This window comes from Notamacropus eugenii, chromosome 6 (assembly GCF_028372415.1).
Source record: "Notamacropus eugenii isolate mMacEug1 chromosome 6, mMacEug1.pri_v2, whole genome shotgun sequence".
Taxonomy (NCBI): Eukaryota; Metazoa; Chordata; class Mammalia; order Diprotodontia; family Macropodidae; genus Notamacropus; species Notamacropus eugenii.
This window is the reverse complement of record NC_092877.1, coordinates 41,928,599-41,944,144: the sequence shown is the minus strand read 5'-3', so window position 1 is coordinate 41,944,144 and position 15,546 is coordinate 41,928,599. Positions and strand designations below refer to the sequence as shown.

General features: G+C 36.2%; 1 protein-coding gene across 2 annotated transcripts in view; it reads right to left on the bottom strand.

The window, feature by feature from the left end:
* Positions 1 to 3,100: 3,100 nt before the first annotated feature.
* The window catches only part of LOC140510776 (L-lactate dehydrogenase A chain-like), a 36,770-nt gene continuing 24,324 nt past the window's right edge, over positions 3,101 to 15,546 (bottom strand). For both annotated transcript variants that reach the window (XM_072619664.1, XM_072619663.1), the window contains exons 4-8: positions 14,396 to 14,569; positions 12,706 to 12,879; positions 10,278 to 10,395; positions 8,561 to 8,684; positions 3,101 to 3,378 (exon numbers count right to left, since the gene is read on the bottom strand). In XM_072619664.1, the coding sequence (XP_072475765.1) occupies positions 3,214 to 3,378; positions 8,561 to 8,684; positions 10,278 to 10,395; positions 12,706 to 12,879; positions 14,396 to 14,569 (755 nt within the window). In that variant the 3' untranslated portion in view covers positions 3,101 to 3,213. The remainder of the gene's footprint in view (positions 3,379 to 8,560; positions 8,685 to 10,277; positions 10,396 to 12,705; positions 12,880 to 14,395; positions 14,570 to 15,546) is intronic.

The window sequence follows — 15,546 nt, the reverse complement described above, 5'->3', positions numbered from 1 at the left end:
CAGTCTTGCCTTATCTCATAAAATCCCTTCAGAAGCATCTCTCAGGTACCACTGTATACCCTAGATATACATGCTGTTTCCCTTTTGAAGTTTCTTTTGTATATGAATATATCACCCCATTGATATTTGTGACAGCACCTTGCACACACTGGAAATTTAATGTTTATCAAACTAAAATGAATTATGAACTAAAATATTTTCTGGCGTTTGGTATTATGAGAGATTTGTGAAGAACCATGCCATCATAGCAAAGCTTCTCAAGGATCTCGCTTTTATGCATTTCTCTAGGAAGCACCACGAGCCTAAAGGCAGAAAGAAGTTTCAGAAACAGCATCCCTGTACCCTTTTGTATACTGCTAAGACAACAAATATGACTGGCCCTTAAAGAACTGGAATAGTCTCATATTTGCATGAATGTTGGCTTTTGGGAGACAAGGGTATAAACTCTTAAGAACGTTTTTAAATTGGGGAAACCTGAACCCCACAGCTATTTGGTAATGATTGAACAAACAGTCATTGCCTGGTTAAGAATGCAGAAATGAAGGTTTGAAAAGCCTATGATATAGTCAACATAAATTAGGGTGAGTTTCTCATTGACAAGATCCAGTCAAGTGCCAAGAACCAGAAAGAACTGCCAAAAAGCAAGGCTAAACTTCTGCTCACCCATGTTCTGCCAGGGAGATGAAAAGCCTTAGGACCAAGTTCCTTTGGGAGCAGAATTGGAAAGATTTTCACCAGTCCTAGGCTGAGGGTCACTACCAGGGATCAAAACTGAGTCTGAAGCTGAAGATGGTAGAGACCACAGCTGCCTCTTGACCAGAAATCTTCTCCCCATTTCTCACCAGCCTCACTGCTTTTAAACTTGGGAACTCTCCATTATGCCTTCCTTCCCCAGGAGACTCATCACTGAGAAATCTGTGCTGCAAGATTGAATCTGCCTCATGCATCTTATCAGTCCCCTCTGATTGGATTCTATAACTGGAGATAAGGCCATGGACTCCAATGCTTCTATTTAACAAGTAGTTTTTCTCCCTTTCTTAACTTTAACTCCACAGACATCACCATCCCCCAGAAGTCTGCCATCCCCCCATCTTTTCAGCTTCCTTTTATATGCAGTCTTCTCCCATGAGATTGTAAGCTCTTTGAGGGCAAGGACTATCTTTGTATTTATTCATAGTTGTATCACCAGTGCTTAGTACAATGCCTGGCACATAGTAGGTTAGTATTTGACTAAGCAAACCCAAGGAATCCAGCAAATTGACTTGTCCAAAGAGAGATGCCAAAACCATTCTGGAGAGCAATTTGGAACTGTGCCCAAAGGACTATTATAAAACTGTGTATACCCTTTGACCCAGCAATACCAATTCTAGGGCTGTATCCCAAAGAGATCATAAAAATGTAAAAAGAACCCGCATGTACAAAAATATTTATGGCAGTTCTTTTGTGATGGCCAAGAATTAGAAATTGAGGGGATGCCCATCAATTGGAGAATGGCTGAACAAGTTGTGGTATATGAATGTAAGGGAATACTATTGTTTCATAAGAAATTAACTAGTGGACTTCAAAAATGCTTGGACTTAACTGATGCTGAACGAAGTGAGCAGAACTAGGAGAACATTGTACCCAGTAACAGCTACATTGTGTGACAAACAATTTTGACACACTTTTCTCAGCAATACAAGGATCTAAGACAATTCCAAAAGACTCATGATGGAGAGAGAAAGAACTTTGGAGTTTGAACACAGATGAAGCATGCTAATTTTTTTATTTCTTCTTTCTCATGGTTTTTCTCTTTGGTTCTAATTCTCCTTTAGAACATGACTAAGGTGGAAATATATTTAATGTTATTGTACATGTATAGCCTATATCAAATTGTTTTGGGGAGAAATCTTATAGTTTATATTTTAGCAAAATTTTTCACCAACTAGTGCTATTCTTGTGTAAAAGATGGAAAGATACAGACAAAAACATTTAGATGGATTTGGAACTGGTCCAATAGTTGGAATCAAAATGTTGTAATTAATGGCTTCAAGTTAACTTGAGTGCCAAGTCTTCAGTGAAGTGTTCCAGGGATCCACTGTTAACCCTGTGCCATTTAACATATTTAATAATGATTTAGATAAAGGTTTAGATTGTCAAATTTTTAGAATAACTAGAATGATTATGTGATGGGATTTTTAAAGATCTTGATAAGCTGAAACACTAGGCTAAATCTAAAAAGATTTAATTTAATGGTGATAAATAGTAATGTTCAAAAAGAGGATTCAAAAACCAACTTCACAAATGTGGGATAGAGGACACATAGCTGGACACCAGTCTGTGTGAAAAAGTTTTAGTGGACTACCAGTTCAGTATCAATCAGTGTGGCATAAATCCAATTGAGAAAATCAATCAGTGTGAGAAAAGCTATATAATGTGGAAATGATATTAGATTTAGTCTACTTGGCCCTAGAAGGTAGAACTTGAAGCAATGGGTAGAAATTACCAAGGCAAGTTTAGACTTAAGGCAAGGAAAGTCTTCCAAGTGGGAAATAGAATGCTTTGTTAGTGGGTTTCCCCTCAATAGGAGGACAGATATGTGTAGAAGGGATTCTTGTTCAGGTGTAGGCTAGATGGTCTTTCAACTGTGAGATTCAGTGATTCTGGGTGCTAAATGCTGAGGTACCCATGTTTCATCTGGATAAGGGGAAAATAAGCCACATACTGAAGTTCCCAAAAGGTTCACCTTGGTATAGGTAGGTGTGACAGAAAAAAGTGAAGGGTTCTCTGTGTAATCCAGGCTCTGCATGTCAGAAGGGAGTCTGGCAAAAGGGTTACACCACGAAGTACTTAACAGAAGAGAAACCAGAAATTTTCTAATAAGTGTGGAGACATTTCTAGACTGAAAAATGATTGCAAAACAGATAAGGGGCAGGCAGTTGGTACCCTGGGGATTAGATCTACTTTATACTGTCTACTTAATGGACTCCATGATAAAATGTCATCCAGTATCAATATACAAAACATTAGATTTTAACAAACTGTAGGTGGGAAACCAGAAGCCTCTTGACCATTTTCCATTTCTAACATTAGAAGATAATAATTTGCTCATAGTTTTACATTTCTATTTTACTCTTGGTGTTTAATCACATATCATATGAAATATTTAATTTATTTGAGTAGTGCATCTCATACAATTCTTTAACTATTTTCATACTGTCTGCTGAAAAGACTTTAGAATTTCAGATTTTTCTGAACATCCCAGAGGGTTTCTGCACTCTTCTTTAAATGTTGTTCCTCCTCAGCATTCAGATTTAGCTTCACTATATCTGTGATGCCATTGTTTCCCAAGATACAAGGAACGCTAAGGAAGACTTCTTCATTTATTCCATATAGGCCCTGAAAGGCAAAATGAAAATTTTTTTTCTGGAACTCATTTTAATAATATTAAGAGAGAGGGATTTTGTACCAGATCTTTCTCAGTACTCCTTTTCACAGTCTGCCTTCCTCAACTATGCAGAAATAGCTCAAATAGTAAGGTCTTCACCACAAGAGAGAATCTGCTAACCTAACACCATACTCTAGTAGTATGAATCTTAGAGATGGAAGGGAGATCAGAGGTCACTTAAGTCCAACCCACATTGGAAATATTGTCTCTATGGCATCCCCTAAAAGTGGTCAATAAAACTGTTTGAAAACCTCCAACTACCTTCCCTATAGCAACCCATTTGATTTCTGTTAAGAAATTTTTCTACATTCAAACTAAAAATCTACCTCCATGTGACTTCTATCCATTATAACTCCCAGTTCCTCTTTCTGGACAAGCAAAACAAGACTGATCTATTTCAACAAGATGGCTATCACTCCCTTTGAAGGTCTTCTCCCCTCTAAGCTAAACTTGTCTGCTTCTTTCAAACTTAGCCTTGGCTATCATGGTCTTTCACTCCCCTTCACCATCCCAGTTATCTCCTCTGGACATGTATCAGCTTACCAAAATCCCTCATAACATGTGGTGCCCAGAAAATGAAAATGCTAAATCACAGGTTATTTTCCAGGTCTTTTACTGTAGAAGGTGTATATCTCAGTGCAGTGGAGAGTGATGAACTTGCAGGCACAAGACCCTAGTTCAAATTCTGGTTCTGCTATTTATTTACCTGTGAAACTTTGGTCAAGTCACCCAACCTCATGTGTAAAATGAGAGAGCTGGACTAGATGGCCTCTAATGTCCCTTCCATGTCCATAGCTAGGATCTTATGATTGATTAGCATCATCCAAACCTAAGACCACATTTTTTTCAGTTGCCATCTCACATGCTAACTCATTGCACTCACACTCTCATTTCAATTTCCTAAGCATTGTTAAAACACTTATACCGTACTTGTACAGCTGACTTTTTTAACCAAAGCACTTGACTTTATGTTGTACCTTATTAAATTTCATTATATTGGATATGATCCATCTTTCTGGCCTATTGAAGTTTTTTACTCCCAAATTGTATCACTCAATTAACTATCCCTTTCCAACTTCACTAATAAACGCTTGATTGATTTAATGTAGTTAATGTGAAATATACTGTGGTATGCTGAATTATATTTGTAAAATTGACATTTCAAAAAAATTATTGTCTTTATGTTATTGAAAATACTAGATTAAGAATCTAAATACCAACCTTTACAACTCCCCTCAGCTCTGAATAATGTATCGCAATTTGTTTTACCGTTCCCTAAACTATGGGCATCTACCTTGTTTCCAGTTCTTTGCTAGCACAAAAGGGCTGAAATATTTTAATATAAATGAATTTTTTCTTTCTATCTCTGACCTCCTTGTAGGTCTAAGATATGCCTAAGATAAGGATCTCTGGGTGAAAGGTATGGATGCTTTAATCACTTTTTTTAGAACAATTCCATTTTGTTTTCCTGAAGGGTCATTCCAATTCATAGCTTCATCAACTATTAGTGCCTAATCTTTCCATAGCCCCTCCAACACTCTTAAGATCTTTTTCATTTTTGCCAATTTGCCGAAGTATAACATAAAACATCAGAGTTGTTTTAATTTGAATTTCTCTTATTATTCATGATTTGGAGCAAACTTTCATATGGATGCTGATAATTTGCTTTTCTCCTGAAAACTTTGTTAATAAGCTTTGACTGTTTCTCTACTAGAAAATGACCTTGTCTTCTATAGCTGGTTATTTCCTATATATCTTGTCTATCAGACTTTTATCCAACATGCTAAATTCAAAGAATGTTCTCCTGCTTGATAATTTCTTATTTAGCTGCACTGATTTTATTCATGCAAACATTTTTTCATTTTATGTAATTGAAATTGTGTATTTATCTTTTATGATTTTCTTTATCCCTTATTTTGTTAAGAATTTCCCAGTTGTGGAAAGACAGACACACTAATATACTGATTTTGCCCTGCCAAATCTCAGCCTTGGATTACTTGCCACAATTTTCTGCCTTCGTTCCTATATTAATATTTAATAATTAATATTTAATGCTGCTGAAATGAAGCTGTAGAAAATCATGGAACCATTATGACTGGATACACTATAAATGTTTCATAATTTCAACTGGGCCTCACTATGGCAAGGCAATCCTTTTTTACTTCCCCAGTGGATTCACTGTCCCCCTTCAAACTGAGGCTTTTCAAAACCTTTTTATTCCTCCTTAAAACCTCCCATTGCTTACCCTCCTCCCACGCTCTTAGCTGAGAACTTTGCTTCATGTCACCAAAATATTAGGCTGTTCACTAAGAGCTGCCTCTTATTGCCTCTCCTCCTCTCACATCACTCAGATGCCTTCTGCCATATATTCTTTACCCATCTCACATAATAAAGTGGCCTTTCTCCTTGCTAAGAAAAACTCTTCTACATGCCCAAGTGATCCAGTTCCATGCTACCTTCTCTAGTGAATTGTCCTTCTTCTACCACACCTTTCTCTCACTAATCTTCAGTCTCTCCCTGTCTACTCGTTGTTTCTCTGCTACCTACAAATACAACCATGTCTCTCACCCATCCTTAAAAAAAAACAACAAAAAAACTCAGTTGACTTGACAGCTAAGTGGCTCAGTGGAAAGAGTGCTAATCCTGGAGTCAGGAAGATCCAAGTTCAAATCCAACCTCAAATACTACCTGTGTGACCCTGGGCAAGTCACTTAACCTCTGTTTTCCTTAACCCACTGGATAAAGAAATAACCATTCCAGTATCTTTGCCAAGAAAATCCCATGACAGTATTGGTGTGCTGTGGTTGATGGATGCAGTTATGAAGAGGCAAACATGACTAACTGAACAACAAAAACTAGCATTCTATATTTCTTTCCTCTCTTTATAGGTTAAACTCCTTGAAAAAGTCATCCACAACTAGTACCTCCATTTCCTTTCCTCTCACTTTCTTAACTCACTGTAATCTGGCTTCCAACCTCAGCATTCAACTGAAATAGTCTCTCCTAAGTTGCTAGTAGTCTCTTAATTACCAAATCCAATGACTTTTCCTCAGTCTTCATCCTTATTGACCTCTCTCCAGCCCTTAACACTGTTGCTCACACACTTTTTATTAATACTCTCATTTGTTTGTGATACTGTTCTCGCTTGGTTCTCCTAACTGCCCCTTCTCAGTCTCCTTTGCTGGATCTTTATCCAGGCCATACATACTAACCATACATATTCCCTCTAAGACTCTGTACTGGGCCCTCTTCTACCAATATATTATTTTGCTTGGTGACCTTATCTGACACCATCGATTCAATTATCATCTCTGGGCAGATGATCCTCAGATCTATTTATCCAGCCCTGCTCTTTTGCTGACTTCCAGTGTCCCTCCTCTAACAGCCTCTTGAATACTTTTAACTAGATGTCCTGCAGGCATCTTAAACTTAACAAGTCCAAAATTGAACTCATTATCTTTGTTTCAAAACCTTCTAATTTCCCTATTACTGCTGAAGGGACTACCATCTTCTAAGTAACCAAGACTTCAACTCCTCACTTTCACTCCTTCTCATATCCAATCAGTTCCCATGTGTTGTTGATTCTACCTTCTATTTACAAATGCCACTGCCACCATACTGGTACAAGCCCTCATCATCATACCTGAACAATTAAAATACTCTGCTGATTGGGTCTTCCCGCATCAAGTCTCTCTGCACTCAAGTCCATCATCCATTCAACTGTCAAATTAATCTGCTCCATCATCCCAATTCAATAAATGCCAGTGGCTCCTCTAGGATCAAATGCCTCTGGTATTCAAAGTTCTTCATAACCTGGACCTTCAAATTTTTTAAAAGAATTTTCTCCTACCCAGTTCTGAAAAGAATCTCCCTTCCATTCTCCTCTTCATTTTTTTTACAATATGACCTCTTACTTTAGGTCATATATCCAATTTGGAGCTTATTATGATTATAAGGTGGAAGATGCTAGTCTAAACCCAATTTCTGTCAAATTGCCTTCCAATTTTTCTACCTATTCTTGTAAATAGAGAGTTCTTCCCTCAAGAGTTTGCATTTTTGAGTTTACTGAACAATAGGCTGCTGTATTAATTTACTTCTGGGTCTTGCTTATCTATTCTGTTCCAATAATCCACTTTTCTATTTTTTAATCAGTATCAAAGATCAAGTGAAGATTGCTGTATCAAAATGTAATTTAAAAGTTTTATGGCCCCCTCTTTTCCTATTTTTTATTATTTCCCTTATTATCTTTTTTGTCTCTGTAAAGATGAAGTTGTTATAATATTACTCAAGAAAACAAGCAGAAAAGCTTCTTATGTCTTAGTTCCTGGACGAGGTACTGTCAAAGATACAAAGACAAATTAAAGTCACTTTCCCACTGTCCAAAGAAATTACAACCTAAGAGGAGAGACAAGCTAGATAAAATACAAAACATTATCCATCAAAATCTTGTGTTGTTGTTCATAAAATAGAAAAAAACCAAGTACTACGAGAGTTCAAAGGAGGGAATAGATAACTATCGGCTGGGGTAATAAGAGATATCTACATGGAGAAGGTAGCATTTGAATTGTATTCTGATGGATGGATAGGGTTTCAATTGATATAAATGTAGGAGAAAGGAATTCCAGGTATAGGTAATGGTATAAGCAAAGGTGCAGAAGCAAAAATCATGGAATATGTTTAGGGAACTTAACTACATGAAGGCAGAAAGGTAGATAACAGACTGTGAAGTGTTTTTAATACCATGGTCAAACTGCTTGGACTTTATTTAGTAGTTAATGAGGAGTCACATAAGGTTTTTAAGCAAAGGAGTGATATGATCACATCTGTGCTGTTAGGAATAGTACTTTGTTGTAGTATATAAGAAGACTGAGAGAGAATGAAGCCAAGGAGGTTAATTAGGGATTAATGCAATAATTCAAAAAGAAAACTATTTTGGTCGTAATAGGAATGGAATAGAAAGGAAAGCAGAATTACTTATGAGATACAATTGATGAGATTTAAAAGGGAATGGGATCACAAGGAGAAAAGGAAAGAATGAAAGATGACTGCAAAGTTTCAGGTATGAACGAACAACATAAAAATAATACAATTAACAGAAAAGATGAAGTTAGGAAGATGAAAATCTTTAAGTACCTTGATCATGGTGCAAACTGGATGCACTCTTCTAAGGTTTTTCATCATAGTTCTTACCAAATCTGCCACGGACAGGCCAATAGCCCACGAAGTATAACCTTTCAGTTTGATAATCTCATAAGCACTATGATGGTAAGAAATACAATATATCAGGTATAAAAAAAAAAACAGTACTCACTGAGCACGACTGCCTACTGGACATTTCAAACTGATATCTCATAAACATCTTTAACTCGGTATGTCCAAAACAACTTATTATCTCTCTGTTCAAATCCATCCCTCTTTTAAACTTCTCTGTTTCTGTTAAAGTCAGTATTATCCTTCCAGTCTCTCAGATTTGCATTCATTAGTATTTTAGATTCTTTATTCTCCCTTTACATATCCAACCAATTTGCCAAATGTGGTTTCTATTGCCATAGCATTTCTCACATCTGACCCTTTCTCATTGTTCCCATGGACTCTACCTTGGTATAGGACTAGACCACTACAATAGCATCCTAACTGGTTTCCCTACTTCCATCCTCATTTCCATCTCTTGGAGCATCTGACACCCTTGACAAATAAACTCAAGTGCCGCCTCTTTCAAGAGGTCTTTCTTAAGTCTCCAAATTGTTAATGCTGCCCCAGCACGTAGTCATAAGGTATTTATTTTGTATATATCTCGTATTCATTCATTTCTGGACAAGTTGTATTCCTTTCAGTAGAAGCTAAGCTCATTTATATCTGAGAATCATTGGTGCCTAGCATACAGCAGGCACTAAATAAATGTTTAACTATTGTCTATAATCCTTTCTTCCTACCTCTAAGAAAGAGTTAACTCTCTGTAAACTTTAAAACATTATATAAATGAGTGATTCTTATCTCCCCTTACCAAATCCAGGCCCTCTATTTTTGTCCTTGCTTGTATCCGTTCCTGCCTCCTCTGGTATCTTTCCCCATCAATCCCTTTTTCTCTTAAAATTTTCATCTCTCCCTCTTTGATGGCTATTCCTCCTATACCTACCAACATACTCAGGTCTCAATCAACTTGAAAAATCACAACAAAAATCCTTTACCTCTGACCCCTATTATTTATTCTCAAGCTGCCTCGTTTCTTTCATTCTTGTTACTGTCAAACTTCTTTCATTTTCTGAACTCCTTGTCATTTGGTGTCTATTTCTACTACTCCATTGAAACTGTTATCTCTGGGGTCGGTAACACTATCTCCTGGTTGCAAAATACGATACCCTTTCCTCCATTCTCTTTAACTGTTCTACGATTTTGACAATGTTACAAACCATAAAGTGTTATGCAAATATGAACTATTATTAGTACTGACCATTCTTTTCTTTGTGTGAAGTTCTTTCCCTACTTTCCTTTAGGTTCTATGACACCACCCTCTTCTGGCTTTCTTTTTTATCTTTGTAACTGTCATCTATCAATTTGTCCAGACAAATGCCCCAAAATACTGACGTTCCCATCTCTCTAATCAATACTTTCAATCAATTTTTAACTCTGAGTACTACAGCCAAGATCTCTTGAAAATTCATCCTCTCCTCTCCTTTCTTATGGTCAGTATCTTGCTAATATCTTGTTCCTGCCTCCTAGAACTATTCCAGTAGCCTCCTGATTCATGACCCTTCTTATCACTCTACCCACTCCATCTCTACCTTAAAAGTACTCACAAAGTACCCTTCAGGCATCTCAAGAACTAAGCAATGTGTAACTGTAATTTTACCTTTCAACCACCTGTCTATGAACAGTTTTCCAGTGCTCCTTGTCGTCATCAGTTCCTAAACTGGGGTGTAGATTCTTCAAGGGAACACCAGCGATATTTAGTCCACTCCATACAGGCACTAAGAGAAATATATTCCAGAATTAGCATATTTATTCATGTGACTTCAATAATTTCAACCCATTTAAGTATTCTTCTATCTTTAAAGGACTTTTCTTTTTAGTGTAGTATCTTCAGAGATGAAGAGTGTTGGCCTTTACTATCAATTTCAAATTTTAAGATGTTCCAATGGATGTATGATTTCATCAACCCATACACAGATGTCTATCCTATGTAACTTTTAAAAAAATGTATTGGTACTTTCTTTTTACATCACCCCCATTTCCAAATAAAACCCCCACTTTCAAGAAAAGTCATTCCATGTAACACAGAATAGAGAAGAGGAAAAAAATTCAGCAAAGCTCCATCAATTGTGTGACAATACATGTGTTATTCCATAACCACAGCAGCCCCCTCTGCAAAGAAAAGAGGGAAGTGCATTTTCTTCTCTCTTCTTCAGGGCCAAGCTTGATGATTCTAATTCTTCTTGCTCATGTCTTCCCCTATGTTCACCACAAAGAGTACACCTGATGTTCTTGGGAGGACACAAGTTTTTAAAAGCTACCCCTTATTCTTGCCAGTCTAATTGTTTCACTCATAATGTGTCATGTCCTGCTCATTTCTCCACAGGCCTCTCCATTCCTAATGAGGTGCCACTTACCAGCAATTTTTTTTCTCTCTTCTTGTTTTGTTTATATCAAGACTCAGGATTTATATAATTCAGTTCCTTTGGTAATATATCTGATAATCATTCACTGAACAAGGGGGTCATATTTATCATAACAATAAGTTAATAATAATAGAAATAAGTTAATCTTCATAGATGTCTCAAAGCTGTATGATTCTAATTATTCTAACAATATATTTTACATGACTTCACATGTATAATGGTTACTTATATACTGCCTTATACTGCTTACTTTCTCAGTGGGTTGAGGAGGGACGTGTTTAATTAAAGAAAGAAATGGAAAGAGAAAAAGAACGGCCTGTTTGAGAAGAAAAGATCAATATGAACTGAGGCAGAGTGAAATAAGCAGATGCAAGAAAATATAAACAATGAGTACAACAAAGAAGCATACACAAACATCAAAAGTGTATGTAGCAAAATTTAAAAGATCAAGAAAGACTCAAATTGAGAAATATGAGAGGATGTCCTCCCCCCTTTGAAGAGATGCTACATGTTGCACATGTTTTCAGACTTTTTCAATGTGTTAATTGGTTATACCTATTTTTCCTCCTTTTCTCTTTTTTTTAATCTTTAAAAATATTATTTATTCTATGTGATGGCTCCTGAGGAGAGTGAGGGATACTAGGGAAAATTATGATGATGTAAAAAAAAAAAATCAATAAAAAATTTTAATATAAATAATTGCCTGTTCACATCCTTTGGCCATTTATCAACTGAGGAAAATCCTACCTGTTCAAGGTCCAGCTTAAATTAATTTCTTCTCTTTTGTGAAGCCCTCTTAAGCCTCCAATAAATTCTTACTATCTAGTACATTCTAGTCAGGTATAAAATGTAATATTTATCTATTATCTAAGATTTTTTTATATTTATTTATATTTAGTATAAATTCACTGTGTTCCTACAGCTAGTCTTTAATAGAGGCAAAGACTATAACTTATACTCTTTGTGCCCCTCATAATATCTAGAATGGTGCTAGAAAAACAGGTTAAAAACATGTCAAGTATGAAAAATGGTTTTATAAAAATATTAATTATACAATTTACATAAATAATAACTACATAATTTAAAGATCAGACTTAGTCCTGACCTCTCTCCCTTCAATGTAGGTGTGGGGGACTATGGGCATAGAATCCTATATATGCTATAAGACAGAGATATCAAATTTGTGGCTGGCTCTCCTCTGGCAAAACCCCAGAGTGAAGTCAGAAACAGATTAAAATGTAATTGAAAAATGTTTAACAGAATAAAAATATAACATAGATAAATGTTAATTTGTGGTTTTCTAAGTCAATATTTGGCCCTAGAGATCCATTTCCATTTGAGTTTGACACAAATGCTTCTAAGACAAATTGTGTCAGCTGATTTTGTTGAACTACATTTTCCTTTTTAATCTTTGTTACAAAGGAAGGCATGATGGGTATTTGTATATTCTTAATCCCCTGACCAAATCTGTGCTTTTGTATATCTCCTATTAAAAGGTAGGTTTCCTAACAACTCATTCTAGCCAAATAGCAATCTATCCTGTTCCTAAATATCTCCTGGAATTAGAAAAACCCGTTTTAAGTTTGAATTTAATAATCTAGTCTGATGCTTAAAGAAAACACCTTTCAGAAAGCCTATAGAACAAAGGTTTTATTTACTTACCACTAGAATCGCCATGCTCCCCTATAATCCAACCATGACAGCTTGTTGGATTGACACCCAGCCTACTCCCAATTAGGAAACGGAAACGGGCAGAGTCCAGATTAGTTCCACTTCCAATAATGCGGTTTTTAGGCAAGCCACTCAGCTTCCAAGTGACATATGTCAGAATGTCCACTAAAAACAGAAAATTAATATTAGAAACAGTCTTTTTCTAAGATAAACTAATTCAAATAGTTATGTCAAATATTCATGTCAAAAAAGCTTGGTTCTTTGTTTTATCAAAAACCAAATTACTATGCTCATGTATTATAGTTACAGTGTAGTAACTAATCAAATATTCATATGAACTATCTGTACCCAACCTGTGATAGAGCATTCCAAGCTCGTATTGGTCAGCCACAATCAAACACACTGAAATTTCACTTTACAATGGTGACATCATTTTGGTCCTTTTCGAAGACAAAGGACAACCACCACCACCACCAGTACCTATCTATTCCACTGATCCATCACTCTATTTCTCAGCTAGTACCAGACTGTTTTGATGATTACCAATTTATAATACACTTTGAGATCTGAGACAGCTAGGTCACCATCCTTCACATTTTTTTCATCAATTTCCTTAATATTCTTGACCTTCTATTCCTCAGATGAATTTTGTTACTATTTTTTTCTAGCTCCATAAAATACTTTTTTGGTAGTTTGATTGGTATGGCACTGAATAAGTAATCAATTTAGGTAGAATTGTTATTCTTATTATATATTCTTATTATTATATTGGCTCAGTCTACCCATGAACAAATAATATTTTCCAATTGTTTATATCTGACCTTATTTGTGCAAAGTGTTTTATAATTTTTGTAATTATGTTCACATAGTGCCTGGTTTGTCTTGGGAGGCCGACTACCAAGTATTTTTTATTGTCTACAGTTATTTTAAATGGATTTTCTCCTCCTATCTCTTGCTGCTGGATTTTGTTGGTAACATATAGAAATACTGATGATTTATGCAGTTTTATTTTATATCCTGCAATTTTGCTAAAGTTGTTCATTATTGCAACTAGATTTTTAGTTAATTCTCTGGATCTATCTAAATATACCTCTATATTATCTACAAAGAGTTAGAGGTTTGTTTCCTCATTGCTTTCTAATTCCTTCCATTTCTTTTTCTTCTCTTATTGTTGTAGCTAGCATTTCTAGTACACTATTGAATAATAATGATGATAATGGGTATCCTTGCTTCACACTGATCTTAGATTGACAGATTTTCAAATGACAGATTTATATCATCATCTGGCCTATACTCAAAGCCTTTCCAGCTCCAGGTAGACCCTACAGGTAGCTACATAATTGTCCTTAAAGAACCTAATTTCAATGGCAGGAAAGTGCAAGATGGATAGTGGAGGAGGACTTCAGTGTAGGTTAAGTATTCTTATTCCATTTTTATGAACTTCCTTAGATTTTCCTTAAAGTTGTAGTAAATAAGGGAGTATTTTGGTTTAAAAGGCCTTTGCCAAAGTTAAGAATAATGTTTTCTGTAAATAAAATCCTTGTAGATAATAGGGTTAGCAGTGTAAAAGAAGCAAACATTTAAAAAATAAAATCTCTTTAGAAAGTTGCCCTGGATTATCTTTTCACAAGGGGTAATACAGGAAGGTCTTTCTAAACAGTAAAAATGTAAAATGTCTGACCTGGATTAGAAACAACAAGCAGTTTGCAGTTAGGACTATTTTTTACAATATCAGGAATAATCATTTTCAGGATGTTCACATTACGCTGGACCAAATTCAGGCGACTTTCTCCCTCCTGCTGCCGTGCACCTGCAGTGACAATTACTATCTTGGAATTGACTGATACCTTGGAGTCTAAATAAAAGGTAAACAGAAAAACCAATCAAAGGGTGAATGAAACATCACTGCTATGCCTTGGTCAACTAAGAGACCATTCTGTTTTCCCAGTGTACAAGTTCCCACTCTCCTCCATCTCTGGGGAACGTAAGGCCCTGGAAAGGCCCCTATGCCCTACCACTGTCAAATAGTAACCCTTCTGCAGACCTGGCCCTTGGGCACAATTTCCCAAAGGTCAAGAATTGTGGCTCTGCAAACATAAACATGTTTTCAGCATCTTATAACCTAAGTTTATTCAGGCCCAAGGCAGGATGGTATAGCAAAAAAAAAAAAAAAGAAAGGAAAAAAAAAGCCTGGGTTTGGTGTTAAAAAAATAACGCTGCAGCCCTAGTTTCCTCATCTGTAAAAGGTGTTCTCTCCAGTTATACCCCTGAGCTCCCTGAAGATAGCTGGATGTTCTCTTCCCAGCACCTTGCCTTCTCTCAGCTTCCCCTCTCCCAGCCACTTTTGTTCCTTCTAGAGCCTCGTCATGTTACTACTTGTTCTCAGAAAAGTCTTGTCGACAAACATGGCATCAATTTATCCCCTTTGTTATATACAGATTCATTATGTGAATTAAGTACAGGGAATTTTCAAAACAAGACAAATCCTACTACAAGCTATAACATGTTACAAAGACAAATATTCAAGTGCTCAGTAATCAAGCTTCAACTTACTTGTTTACTACTCCCTCATAATACAGATTCAAAAGGAACCTCAAAGGTCATCTAGTCCAACATCAACACAGAAACACCGTCTAAAACACGCCTGACAAGTTGGATTTTGACCCTCTACTTTGAAGTCCTCCAGTGACAGGGAATTCATTATCTCCTCAGGTAGCCCATTCCCCTTTTGGGGGCCTCTAATTGTTGGGAAGTTTTCCTTTATATAGAACTGAAACTTCTACTCATGAATTCCAGTTGACTTTGGTAGCCAACCAAAACAAAAGTATTCCC